Source organism: Numida meleagris, chromosome 4, assembly GCF_002078875.1.
Source record: "Numida meleagris isolate 19003 breed g44 Domestic line chromosome 4, NumMel1.0, whole genome shotgun sequence".
Classification (NCBI taxonomy): domain Eukaryota; kingdom Metazoa; phylum Chordata; class Aves; order Galliformes; family Numididae; genus Numida; species Numida meleagris.
In genome coordinates, this window is record NC_034412.1 from 19,919,619 (window position 1) to 19,932,711 (window position 13,093).

General features: G+C 48.6%; 2 protein-coding genes across 14 annotated transcripts in view; both read left to right on the top strand.

The window, feature by feature from the left end:
- A4GNT (alpha-1,4-N-acetylglucosaminyltransferase) lies at positions 5,496–11,760 on the top strand. Its single transcript, XM_021396039.1, has 4 exons — positions 5,496–5,688; positions 8,056–8,264; positions 9,204–9,653; positions 10,574–11,760. The coding sequence occupies exons 2-4, from the start codon at positions 8,160–8,162 to the stop codon at positions 11,183–11,185; spliced, it is 1,167 nt and encodes a 388-aa protein (XP_021251714.1). The 5' UTR covers positions 5,496–5,688; positions 8,056–8,159; the 3' UTR covers positions 11,186–11,760.
- The window catches only part of DZIP1L (DAZ interacting zinc finger protein 1 like), a 9,519-nt gene continuing 8,980 nt past the window's right edge, over positions 12,555–13,093 (top strand). For 2 of the 13 annotated variants that reach the window (XM_021396029.1, XM_021396031.1), the window contains exon 1: positions 12,864–13,069. The gene's annotated coding sequence lies outside the window, so the exon portion shown is untranslated. Of the gene's footprint in view, positions 12,808–12,840; positions 13,070–13,093 lie in introns of those variants that run through there. The other 11 variants (XR_002438368.1, XM_021396026.1, XM_021396033.1 and 8 more) reach the window with 9 other exon arrangements.

Sequence of the window (13,093 nt, forward strand, 5' to 3'; positions counted from 1 at the left end):
CACTCCATGCAATCAAGAAAAATCGCAGGGAGAAGCATGAGTCATGCTTTACCTGAAAAAAAAAAAAAAACCCTGATAGTTATACACAACCTCATAATGGCTCTATTTCTGTTATGATTGCTGCTGCTGTTCTGGTTATTACCTTTCTCACTTAAAACAACAACAACAAAAAAACCAACACCCAACCCTGTAGCAATGACTACAGAAGTATTATTCTTTAGATAGTCCCTGTGCTGGAGGCAGTAAGTAGTTACAATCACTCAGTACATAATAGAGAAATTCATTCCAATAATAATAATAACAACATCTATTATTTTTGAAAGACAGACCTGATGAATTCATGAATATAGAAAGCTCTTGGTGGTGGCCGTCCATAAAATGGTAATAAAATCAAGCTGAGAGGCTCCTGCCACAGGCTGCCAGCACTCTTGTTGCAGATGTGCATCTGTCACCGGCCATGCAGCAGGTGGGATCTGTCCTCTGGCAGCAGTGATGGAAAGGCCATGCCTGCTCATGGTGGGTACAGGTGATGTTGCCTTGTGATGTTATATGGGGCATGGAGGTGGGTGGGTGGCAACATGGGGCAGACCTTCCTGCTCAAGCCACAGAGCTAGGAGAGTGCTTGTGAATGCTTTATACTAGAAAAAGCCCTGGGAGAATGGCTTAGTGATGCAGAAGGTGGTTTCTTAGAGGAGCATTGTCTGGAGTTTTCCCATTTCCCAGCATTTCTGGGGGATGGGAGCGCTGTGGGGTCTAGCAGAGACATGCTTGCAGCACTGGGACCAGCAGGGGTTTGCTCTGGACCTCCTTGTTTACGTGCAGGAGAGGAGCTGGAGGACTCTGCTTTGTGGGACCTTGCTTTGTAGGGACTGAGCAACTGGTACAGCCGAATCTTGGTTACTGAAATACAAACCATAGCAGATAATTTTCCCACAAACTCTAATGGTGTTTGCTTTCCAAAGACAAGCACAAAAAGCCTCTGTGATGTAGAGGTATAGACGTAGGAGCCCCTCACTAACCAGACTGTTCCCCTCTGTATGGTACTAACAGTATCAGCCTTCAGGTGACAAACCTTTGAGTTTTTGTGGGTTTGAGTTTTGTTTTAAAAAGGCTGTCCAATACAGAAAACACTCCAAATCCTATCAGCACTTTGGGGAACTGAATAATAATGCATAAATTAATATTGCAAAGGTTGACTAAATTAAAGCAGAGGAAGGCTATAGTAATGTACAGCTACTTGCAGGGAGTGATGCTATCAGGAGCTGAGCAGCTGCAAAAAGCTTAAAGTAAAATCAGGCATCTCTTGTTACAGATATGGTGGCTGTCTTGTTGCTCTTGTTTTCTTCCTAAAGCTGTTTGTGCATTACAGGGGTTAGAAATACAAACACAGGAACCCCTAAGCACAAATGTATTGTTTTACAATTGCTTGTAGATTGACACGATGCAGCTCCTTGCATTCCTTTCTCCATGTCATTTCCTCCTGGTGCTAGTCCCCATGGCATTACCTCCCTCAGAATAAATCACATTTGCTCTTCACCAAGAAACAGCTATTTATATATGTATATATATAGTAGGATAACTAAGAAAACATTATTTTGTAGCTAATGTTTCTCAAAAGGAGGAAATGAGTTTCCTACCGTGTTTCTCCCCATGTTAGTGAACATTCAGACTGGTCTCCTGGAGGTCCTGCTCCAGAACAAGCACTGGGAGGAAGAAAGGGTTTGCTCCCCTTTTCTAGGCCCCTTTGAGGTTACAGCTGGATACTGCATCCAGCTGTGGACACCTCAGTTAAGAAACACATTGGAAAACCACAGAGGGTGTAGAGGAGGGACACCTAGATGGCTAAAGAAGATGGGCAAGGAAAGGCAGCGTTTGCTCAACTCAGAATACAGGAGATGAAGGGGGGTCTAGTTGCCATCTATCCATATTTCAAAGTTGTAGGTAGACCTATAAGTTGACAGTGAAAAGCAGCATGCAGGGCACTGAATGAAGAGCACCTGAGTTTTAACTTTTATAATCTCCTGAGATGGTTGTCACCAGGGCTGGAGTTTTCTAGAAAGGTCTTTGGAGACAATTTGGTAAGCAATGGCACATGCTGGCTCACGTTGGAGCATCTAAGAAGGGAGATATGGGAAGCATGAACAGCTGCTAAGCCCCAGGGAGCTTAACTAAGCTCCATGCTTGGCAGTGATCATAGGCATGGGGCTGAACAGCCCTTTGGTGAGGCTTAGTAAGTGAGCTATTACTTTATTTAATAACCTGTTTTGGGCAATGCAGAGTGTATGGAAATGTTGTAGTGTTTCAAGGGCTCTAGAGGAACACCGAGGCCCTTATGCTGGAGCGTGGGTGATTTTTTTAGGACTACTGTCTGCAAGGTCGTTCAGGACAGAGAGCAATCCCCACAAGATCTCTGCTACAGAGAAGATGGAGCCTTGGGAAGGTTCCAGAGCAAAAAGCCGGGCTGTCTTGGTCAGCAACATCCATGCTGCAAAGCATCAGGAGATGTGGTTGAACATCTCCAGCCTGAGATGCTTGTGTGCCCTGAGAAGTGACTGGCATTGTGTGTGGAGCAAACCCAGACAGGCAGAGCGTGGGCTGAAGCTGAGGCATCAACTTCTCTATGGCCATGGTGAGAGTCCCATGGCCGTCAAGGCTGAGATGTTGCTCTACACCTGTGGGATGTGGAGCAGGCTGGGGAGGCAAGGGATCGACATGGCTTTGTGACCTCACTGGGAGGTAGGACCTCTGGGTTTGAGGTCTCAGTCAATTGTAGACTGCTTATACAACAGTGAGATGTGATTTTTTTTTTGCTCCCTTGTCCATGCTGCCAAGCCCTTGGGAATGCATGGGACCTGGACATACTTCTGCCTGCAGATTCTCATTTTTCAGTGCTCTCCAAACAGGGAAGCAAAAACCACACTCCTCTAGAGGGCAATGCAGAGCAGCACCAGGGTTTTGGCCCCTGCCTTTATTCAATATTTTATCTGCACACGGCTATCAGGGCCCCAACTCATGCCAGGTTATTGGGACACAGGTGAGACCATCACAATGGTGTCTCACCCACAGCAACCCAGAGAAGGAGAACAGAGTCCAAGTGAGATGCTGGCATCCACGTGGGAGTGTCTTTGCCTCCATTCATCTAGCATATTGCTAAGTGTCAGGATGGGTCCAGCCACTAAAAGCAGTTTTCCGGGGTAAAGATGCTCCATCAGGAGATCAGAGCTCAGCCAAATGCCAGTGTTCATCCACATAGGTGCAGGGGGCAAACAGAAGAATCCTCTAGGACAAATAATCCCATTTCTGCCTTAAAGTGCTCTTTCAATTGCTCCCACAAAGCAGACAAGCAAGCTTTCTTCACATCTTCCTTTTCATGCTACAGGTTGCACCCGTGCATTTGGCATCCTGAGCAATACGCTCTGTGTTGGCAGCACTTGCAGGAGGTTGGACCAGGTGGCCATCAGGGAAATGCCAGGTCCCTTCCAGGCCTGTCTGTTCTCTTATAGGCTGGAGGCACGTGCTCTGCCAGCCTACAGTCTGTAGCAAATTCTCAGGCTGAGGGGTTGGTGGCACATGGAGATGTTGGGTGGTGGTGCAGCAGGGGGATGCTTTCCTGGTAAAAGCTGGGCTGAATCTTTTCATAGAGCTGGCATCTCTGCCCCTGTATTTATGCATCAGCGCATACTGAGCGTAGGCTCAGCACCATGCATCAGGAAGGTATGGATGGACACATTCATCCCTGGAAGAGCACATGGCCAGTTATACACCGCCATATTCCCTTGCAAGACACACTGCAAGAGATGGACCTGAGTGAAGTGTTTACCAAAGGAGAGGGCTCCTGGGGAAAGCCAAGGTGTGTCAGGCACGGGGGCTCCTCTTACGTCATTCCTAGGGACTTCTTTGTGAACCGAGCTCTCTCCGTGTGCTCTCCTGGGCTCTGTCTGCTGATTAAGCTCGGGATATCTCACCAGCTTTCCATGGAACTGTTTGTTCTGCACAGCTGCGGCAGAATTAATGCTTCCACGTCCCTGGCAGCTGCCTGCAGCAGGCTGTTTGCACGCGGGAGTGCAAACACCACCAGGGGAGGCTAGGCCCTTTGCACCCAGCAAGTGGCACACCCAGGCCTCCTCAGTGGAGGGTTGCAGAAGGCAGGCTGGCTTCTTGCTGCCTTGTGCCCCCACAAATGGCAGAGGTGCTCAGCAGAGAACTTCTCAGTGGTTTCTTAGCACTAGGGGCTCGCTGATGGTGGAGAACAGTGGTTTTCTGGGTGACAGATGCATGGTTTTGCCATGTTTATAGGAGTGCCTCTATGACCAAATTTCAACCTTTGCAGGGGAAAGACTTTGCATCATTCATCCCAAATCCTTCTGCACAATGTGCAAGGCTGCCCGCACCCTTCGGCTGCACAGAGCGTTTTGCCCTGCTAGTAAGTCTGCCCTGAATCTACAGCCACACCAAAAACTGTAAGGAGAAGAGGGAAAAGGAGTGAGCAGAAGGGATGCTGCAAAGAGCCACTTCTGGGGGTCTGCATCCCAGCAGAGTGCTCTAACTTCCTCCCACTGACCACAGCAGGTTGGTGTAGGAGGGATCTGCCTGGGGGTTCGTTTAGACCTTGTGGCTCCATATCTCTTACAAATCCTGCTGACCCTGCACAAGATGGCTGTTCAAAGCCAAGTCATTGCTGCACTCCTCCCAGAGGGTTTTCTGAGGTCTCTGATGATATTTGGCAAACACAGCCACGCTCAGTGCAAACTAGCTGTGTGCATTTAGAATCATAGACTATCCCGAGTTGGAAGGGACCATAAAGATCAAGTCCAGCTCCTAAAAGCAATGCATTGCAATGCAGTTAAAAAGCTGTGCATTAAGCAACATCAAACCCCGCAGGCTTTTTGCTCGGGGTTTGAGTTGACCACGGATTGGCTGACCCTCCACATTAACATGAAGCAAGTTCAGCCCTATGGGTGTGGGGCTGCTAGTAAAGTGCTGCCTGGATTCACAGAATCACAGGATGGTTTGGGCTGGAAGGGACTTTACAGCCCTTCCAGTTCCAAACCTGTGGGCTGGTTGCCCCCCACCAGATCAGGCTGCTCAGGGCCCCATCTGGCCTGGCATGGATTAAATAGTCCCAACTCGTGCTGGCACAGGGCTCAGGACACGGGGTGCTATTTGGGATGCAGGGCTCTGTTGTGAGCACTTCCAAGCAAGGCAACAGGATTGCATGCTAACCCGGGAAAGCCCTTCTTTGTTATACAGCAAAGACCTAAACTGCACTAAAAAGTATCTTCCATAATGGCAGCTCTGGATACAAAGAGAAAAAGCTAAAGATACTGCGAGCCATCACCCTTCCAAGCAATTGGGAATAAAGCAGTACCCCACAGGGTGCAGGCAGTCAGGGTTTTGGAGGCGGCTTGGCTCTGTCCCCCATCCCCAAGGACCCTAGCAGGGCGCTGCCTGCTGCTGTGCGCCTGCGCCTCTGAGAACAGCCCCAGTTCCTTCCTCAGTGTTATCTCAGAGCACCAAGAATGCAAACACCGGAGCTGGTAGCGAGCAAGCTATGAGGCTGCTCCGAGCTCTGGCAGAGGAGAAGATAGAGGAGAGGCAGCACTGCTCCTCAGGCACCTTCCTGCCTGCTCCAGCTTGGCTTTGCTTCCCAGGGGACCGAGTGCTTTGCTAGGTTATTCCAGCCAAGAGGTGAGTTTTATTTTATCTATAAACATGCCAGCTTGGGGAATTGGAAAGAGGGAAAAGTGGTGTGGGAGGAAGCGCTTTTGCTTGTATGCGTTGCTGGAAGTCAGAACATCTGCATTAATTAGTCTGCAATGAATATGGTATGTTCTTCTATAGGACTTCCATTCGATACAGGTTTCCACATGTGCCTGGTGTTAAATCAGGTAGGGAACTGCCTTTGAAGTGCATGCGCATGCACGACTTTGATTGCAGCTGCAATTTGCTCCAGCAGCTTCTGCAAAGACACAGGAGTAAAGCAGTGCAAGCTCAAGTAATGCCATGAGTGCATCAGCACTGACTGCCTCACGGTTATTCCCCACCTGGAGGAATAAGGACAGCCACCCTGTTGGTTGGGTGCATAACCCATTGGCTCTCAGAGGAAGCCCCAAAATCCTGCTGCACCCTCCTGCCGCACATGTCCTGTGGGGACGGCGGAGGAGTTATCGCGCAGCTGGAGCCGTGCTGTAGCACACAGCACTTCTCGTAATCTCACTTGTAGTCTCCCACCCGTTTTCATCCCACTCTTGAAATGCTGCAATTGCCTGGAGAAAAGAAATATCTTTACAAGAAGGGCCATCAAGCCAGCATGCTGTCTGCTGCAGCCGAAAAGCAGCCCACTCAGCAGGGTAATCTATTCAATGGCTGGGATTTATTTTTAACGCGCGGCTCTGCAGTCCTTTTAACTTGAGCAGAGAAGTGAACATTTTGATAACAGCAGCCTCCAGGTCAAATGTGATGAGAATTCTAACTTGCCACAGAGTGGGTTTTGGAAAACCAACCAAGCAAAACAATTTCCCAAAATGAGACGATGAAGATTCGCGTCACTCCGCACAATGTTGTACACGGAGCTGATATCTGTTGGAGGGTCTACTTATTCTCCCTCCACAATTTGCAAATAAAATGCCTTCTGGACTATTTTAAATTTGAACGACTGTTGTGACCACGGCTCTGCTGGGCTCCTCATGCAGACAGGAGTTGTCGGATCTCGAGGCCGTCAGAGAAGAAATGCTAAACCAGTAATGGGAAAGTTCGGGTGGTCTCATTTCTCATCAAAGCCAAAGCCTGGATTTTTTTTTGATTTTTTTTTTGCTTTGAGCAAACCTTGCCAGCATACTGGCACTGAGATTTTTAACATTGCAAAGGACAGGAGGGAGCACCAGTCTCCAGACTGCATGGAAACAGCAGAGAAGCTGCAGGCATGGTTTGGGTCAAAGCTGGGACTTGGAGGGGAAAATAATAAGAGTCGGAATGTCTGGCCAAGCTGAGGTTGGTGAGGGAGCTGCTAAACTTCTCCTACTTTATATTCAAGTGACTGGAAATATGTCAAAGTCTGTCTGAGAGAGGCAGGAGGGGAATGCGCAAGGAAATTCAGCGTTGCAGCACCCCTGGCTTTATCAGCAGGCTCAGGAACAGGTCGTTTCCGAACCTTTGTGTTTGCTCTCCCTTCCCTGTCTTCCGTTCAATTCCCAATCTGCAGAGAGGCCCTGGAGGCGTGGTTGGTTTCCTCTGCAGAGCACTAGAGCAAGGAGAGAAAGTCAGAAAAAGAAGGGAAAAAACAGTAATTAAAGAAAAAGCAGCATCACTTTCCCTGCAGGCTGCAAACTTGCTGACCTTGGCCAGAAGATTGTCCCCACAGCCATGCTGGAGATTGTAGCACCTCACTGCTTCACCCTGGTATTTTTTCCCGTGCTGCTGCAGGAACCTGGGGCATAGCAAAAAAAAAACCCTTCTATTTTCTATGCATTGGCAATGGAAAACAGCAAAATTTGCTATGCAGCATGGAAAGCTGTACTGATGGGAGCAGCCGTTGCTTTAATATTTAATTTGATGAGATGTAGCTCTGAAAAATGGAGCAAGAACTGCCACAGCTTCAAGCTCAGTGCTTCCAGGGGAATTTCCATGGGGTTCTCTACATTGCGGACTTATCTATACTCCATCTGGGTGGCATGGTAATGCGTCTTATTAACTAACCGAGCACACAGTCTCATTTCCTCCCATTCCATTTAATTAATCGGTCTTCAAACACATTCAGGAGATCGCTTGGATTCTGAGTTGTCATTCAATGCACCTTCTTTCCATCAGACCCTGGCTCCAGGGAGATGGTTGGTCCCTGCAGAGCAGACGTGGTTGCTCCCATGCAAACTGGTGGCATCTCAAGGGGGGGATTTCCCTACACCACGAGCCTGTAGACACAGTTCAGCTAAGGCTCAATCCTGCCTCTCACCAGCCAGAGCTCCCTGGTGCTGTATGGGCAAGGATTGAGGAGCTGGGCCATGCTGATGCAGGCTGGAGATGTCTCACTCAAAACCTGTCCATTCTTTGTCCTTTTAGGTGAGTCCCATCAGCCTCATACCATCTCTTGGACTGAGGTCTGGCACACAGTAAAGCCACTTTTTATTTGAGCATCCATCTGCTGTCTTCAGAAGTCTCCTTGCATGATCCAGACAGTTTGGGTGTCTTCCTCCAGGAGCTGGGCTTCCAGGAGGCCTGATGGCCAACGAACAAGCTGGAAATGTGGATTTATCAGAACTATAATCCAGGTACATTCTAGCTCTTTGCTTGCACAAAGCCATGCACTTTCTGTCCTCCATCTGCCTTTTGGTGGTCCCTGTATCCCTGCAGGACCTGAGTCCCTCCCAGCCTTTAGTGTAAAACCTGAGGCATGAGCAGGTTGGGAGAAAGACATTGGTTCCTATGTGCTCATGTTCCCTTTGGCTGAGACATCAAAAACTGTAATCATGGTCTTCCCATTGCTGGCACTCATAGTCCCCTGAGATACCTAACTCCACCATACCTCAGGATTTGGTCCTCACGTCCCAAAGACATCTACTCATGGACAAGCACATGTTGGCATGATGTTCCAAAGCTCTGGAACCATTCACTACACCAGCCCACCCCAGGGGTGAGGTGCCAGAGTCTCAACCAATCTCACCCCAGGTCTTTTTCAACTCAATATCTTCATAGATGTGCCACACGACGTAGGCACGTGTCCCTTTTTCAGGACCTCTCCAGATCCTGAGTTTCTGTCTGGGTATGGGGAGGTGGCACCACACCGCATTTCACCCCTCAGGCAGAGCCTGCTGCACTGTGAGGTCTCTTGTCAGGTTTGTCCTGGGGAAAGGCACGAATATCACCTTGCTGCCTTCACGCTATGAGAGAAGGCATGAGCTCCCTTCATACAATCATAGAATTATTAAGTCATCAGGAGCAAACGTCAACTCATCCCCACTATGCCCACTGAAAAGGTCTGTCCCTCAGAGCCACAACTCCACAGTACCTGAACACCTCCAGGGACAGTGACTCTAGCACTTCATGCTGTGGGGGAAGGGCCTGAGTGTCACTATGCTGCCTTCCTGCTAAGAGTAAAGGCATGAGCATACTACCTTTATGCAACACTTTTCAAAGCCAGTCCAACCACTCCCAGTCCTGCTAAGCTATAACATTTACATATATTTTTGCTTTTTCTTGTCTATCCTTAGCATACATGTCTGAGGCATCACCTCAGATCCCAAGGGAAAACAAGAATGTTGAAGAAAATCCACATATGCCTCTGCTTCTTCTTCATCTCGGGCATTTTGTACGAGATCTCCTTACTATCCAGCTCCTTCTTCTCCTATATGCCTATGCCCAAGCAATTCCTGACACCTGAGCAGGTCCTCAACCTGGGCAGAAGCATCATCTTCCTGGAGACAACAGAGCGCTTGGAACCACCACCACTGGTGTCCTGCTCCGTGGAGTCTGCTGCCAGAATCTACCAGGACCGGCCCATCATCCTCTTCATGAAGGGGCTGACGAATGACACCGTATTGGATTCAAACTCCAGCTACAGCGCCTTCTCGCTTTTATCTTCTATGAAGAATGTCTTTCTTTTTCCTCTCCAGATGGAAAACATCTTCCAGGAGACCCCTCTCCTGCAGTGGTACAACGAGGTGAGGATTGTAATGAGGGGAAGTAGGAAAATGTTGCAAACAGTGGTGGGAAAACTCTGAAGGAGGCTTGAAATGAGGGGAGGAGCGCAGGCCTGGCTATGAGAAATCAGCCACTTCCATTGTTCTGGTTCAGAATGTATTTATTTTTGCCATGTTTTGCAATGTATTCATCTATCTGTTTACTGAATGCCATATCAGCATTTCCCCACTATCTGGAGGATCAGATTTTTGGCAAACAGAGCGTTGGTAAAAATAGATTGCACATGTGTTTTGATAAAACAGCACTTAATAATCTTGCTCAACAGAAGTTAGTCTGCCTGAGTCCTCTGAGCACTTATTAAGGCTGCCACACACTGATACAGCCCACGGGAGATTAGATGTGAGAGAGATTTCAGTTTTTGTAACCGCAGTGTCCAAACCCAAGGTGAGATCTCGCAAGCTCCACCCTGAAAACAAGCTCCTGGCAAACCACTCGCAAGAAGCTTTTGTCAGGTTTGTTTGGTTCCATCTCCCTGCAGGACAAGGGATGAAGCTCTATTTCCTTCAAATTCTTCCTTTTCCTGAGGAAGAAATAACTCTGCAAACTAATAAAGTCAGTGGAAACCCACAAGCCTGTTTGGAGGATCTGAGAGTAATAAGGAAGGGAACATTTAAAGTGGTTTTAGCTTCACTGATGTAGCAGGCAATGATTCATGGCATCATTGATTTAACATTGTGAGTTTCAAAAAACACGAAGTGAAACATTCTGATGTTCACTTACATTAACAAAGCATTGCTCTGCACTGCACTACAATCTTTCTTTCCAATAAAATTCAATAGCTGCAGGAAGAAAAGACAATCAGTGAAACTTGAAGGTGGATGGGTGGTTATTCTCCATTCTCCATTCTCCAAGCATCACTGTCTTGCCTTTCTGATTGCAGGTAGATCCTGAGGAGGAGAAAAACTGGGTCCATGTCAGCTCTGACGCCAGCAGACTGGCGCTCATTTGGAAGTATGGGGGCATCTACATGGACACAGACGTCATCTCCATCAGGCCCATCCCAGAGGGAAGCTTCCTGGCAGCACAGAAGTCAAGGTTCTCCAGCAATGGGATCTTTGGTTTCCCTGCCCACCACAAATTTATCTGGGACTGCATGGAGAATTTTGTACTCAAGTACAATGGGAACATTTGGGGGAACCAGGGCCCCTTTTTAATGACAAGGATGCTTAAAGCCATCTGCAATCTCACAGATTTTGAAGGTGTTGAGGACCACAGCTGCCAGAACATCTCCTTCCTAAACCCACAGCGTTTCTACCCCATCCCGTACCCAGCCTGGAGCCGGTACTACGATGTATGGGACAAAGTCCCTGACTTCAATCACTCCTATGCTCTGCACTTGTGGAACTTCATGAACCGCAACCGGAAAGCTGTGGTTGCTGGGAGCAACTCACTGGCTGAAAAACTGTACAAAACCTACTGCCCCAGCACGTACGAGGACCTGATCCAAAATGCAGAGCTGAGGGACTTCACAAGCTACGAGGACTCTGTGTGATGTGTAGTAAGAAGTAAGGAGTGATTCTTCCAGACTGTCCCCATGGGTGCCAGCAGCTGGTTTTGCAGTAGAAAGACCTTTATATAACTATTGTCCCTGCTCCTTTAGGATGCTGAGGAACACATGCATTGGACATAGCCTCCAGCGACATTATAACAGCACTTTTGCATGAGAGGTTTAGGAAATTTGGTTTTATTTCTTCAGAGGTGCTCGTGAACCAAACCTCACTGAGTCAAAGGGGACTTGTGCACCTTTCTACCAAGCTTTGTGAAAGGAGATGTTCATAAAAGACTTGCTGCCTTCCTAGGAGGGATTTCAGACACACTTCTTGACAGAACTGGCAGCTACGCATCAGACAAGTTGCCAGCACAGCAGGCCTTGGGGTGGGCTGAGGCCTCCAAGCAGGTGTAATGCACGTGTATGGCAGGGGATGGATGACAGTAACTGCTAATGAAGAGTAGCCCAAACTACTGTCTTCTCACTAATCTGTGCTTTTCTCACACGAACTTTATACCCTCCATTTTTGAGAGGGACACATGAGTGCAAGTTAAAATAAAATGGATAGTAAACCACCACTCCTCAGCATGCTTTCCCCTGGAAAGGAATTCCCCTTTTTGACATATTTACACTCCCACACATCTTCTTTGGCTCCTTCCAAATGAGGCTGCCCTTTCCCAGGCTCTGGGGTCAGCTCTGGCTGCAAAGTGTCACATCTCCTGAAAAGGAGGTGCTGGGGCGCCAAGAACTGATGGGACTCTCCTGCTGGCGCTTTCAAATCCCATTAAAATCAATGGGTTTCTGCTACCAGCAAAATGGGGAATAACAACTCTAGAAAGCCCTTTCTGGAGGTACTAGAAAGGTCACCTTTGTCCAGCTGTCACCTATTTCTTCCTCATATCTCTTTTGGATTCCCACTTTGCATTTTGGTCTCCTTCCCTCTCGCTGGCATCCTGCTCACCCTGAAGGTGCTGGTTCCCGCAGGGCTTACTATTGCCAAGAGCCAGGATTCCCATGGGCCACATCTCCCCAGCAGCTTCTCTGAGCTCCCTCTATGCTGCCCCATTTTTGGGGCCATCCAGAGGGGAACAGAGAAAAGGAGACCCCATTAAATCCCAACAGAGCTCCCAGCAGCCTTTTATTCTGCAGGAAAGCAATGCATTCCCTTGCATTGACTTTTACCTTTTTCCCACAAAAGTAATGCATATCCACCCAACTCCCTGAAGAGCCCAGCTTGCAAATCTCTTCTGCGTCTGTCTGAGCAGCTGTTTTTAGGTTGGGAGTAGAAAGGCGGGGGTGGATGGCTTGCCCGTCATAGAATGTTTGCCATCTGTACAATGCTATCTTCTGTAAACACAGCAGCTAATGAGCATGCTGCAATCTGCAGCCTGTTTTCTGCAGCTAGAAGTGGCAGCAGGATTAATTGGGAGAGGAAAGCTCTCCACACGTGTGGGGCTTATGCATTTGGATGCTGGGCTTGGGTCTCCATCCAGCCCCATGGGCCCATCCCCACCCTCCGGTGAGCACTGAACTCAATCAGTGGACAGACAGAAGGTGCCAAGCCATGCTGAGAGCCATCAGAGAAGCTCCCTTCCCCAGGGTGCAGCTCGCACAGCTCAGCACAGGTCAGTGGGTTTCATGGTGCTGCCCACAGACATAGAGTTTTGTCCAGTTTGGGCATCGGGAGCTGCTTTTTCACCGTGGTTTTGAGCGTCAGGAGCTGGGGGGGAGCCGGGGAGGAGTGTAGGGTTACAGCACGGAAATCCTCCCTGTCTGCAGGGATTTAGGCAGCCTCTCGCTGCTCCCGGCCACTCCTCACTGCTCTGGTCCCATCCTTGTCCCTGCCCTTGTCCCTGCTCCTCAGTTCGTCTCTGTCTCTAGCAACAAGTGAGTACTTGTCTTTTTTTTTTT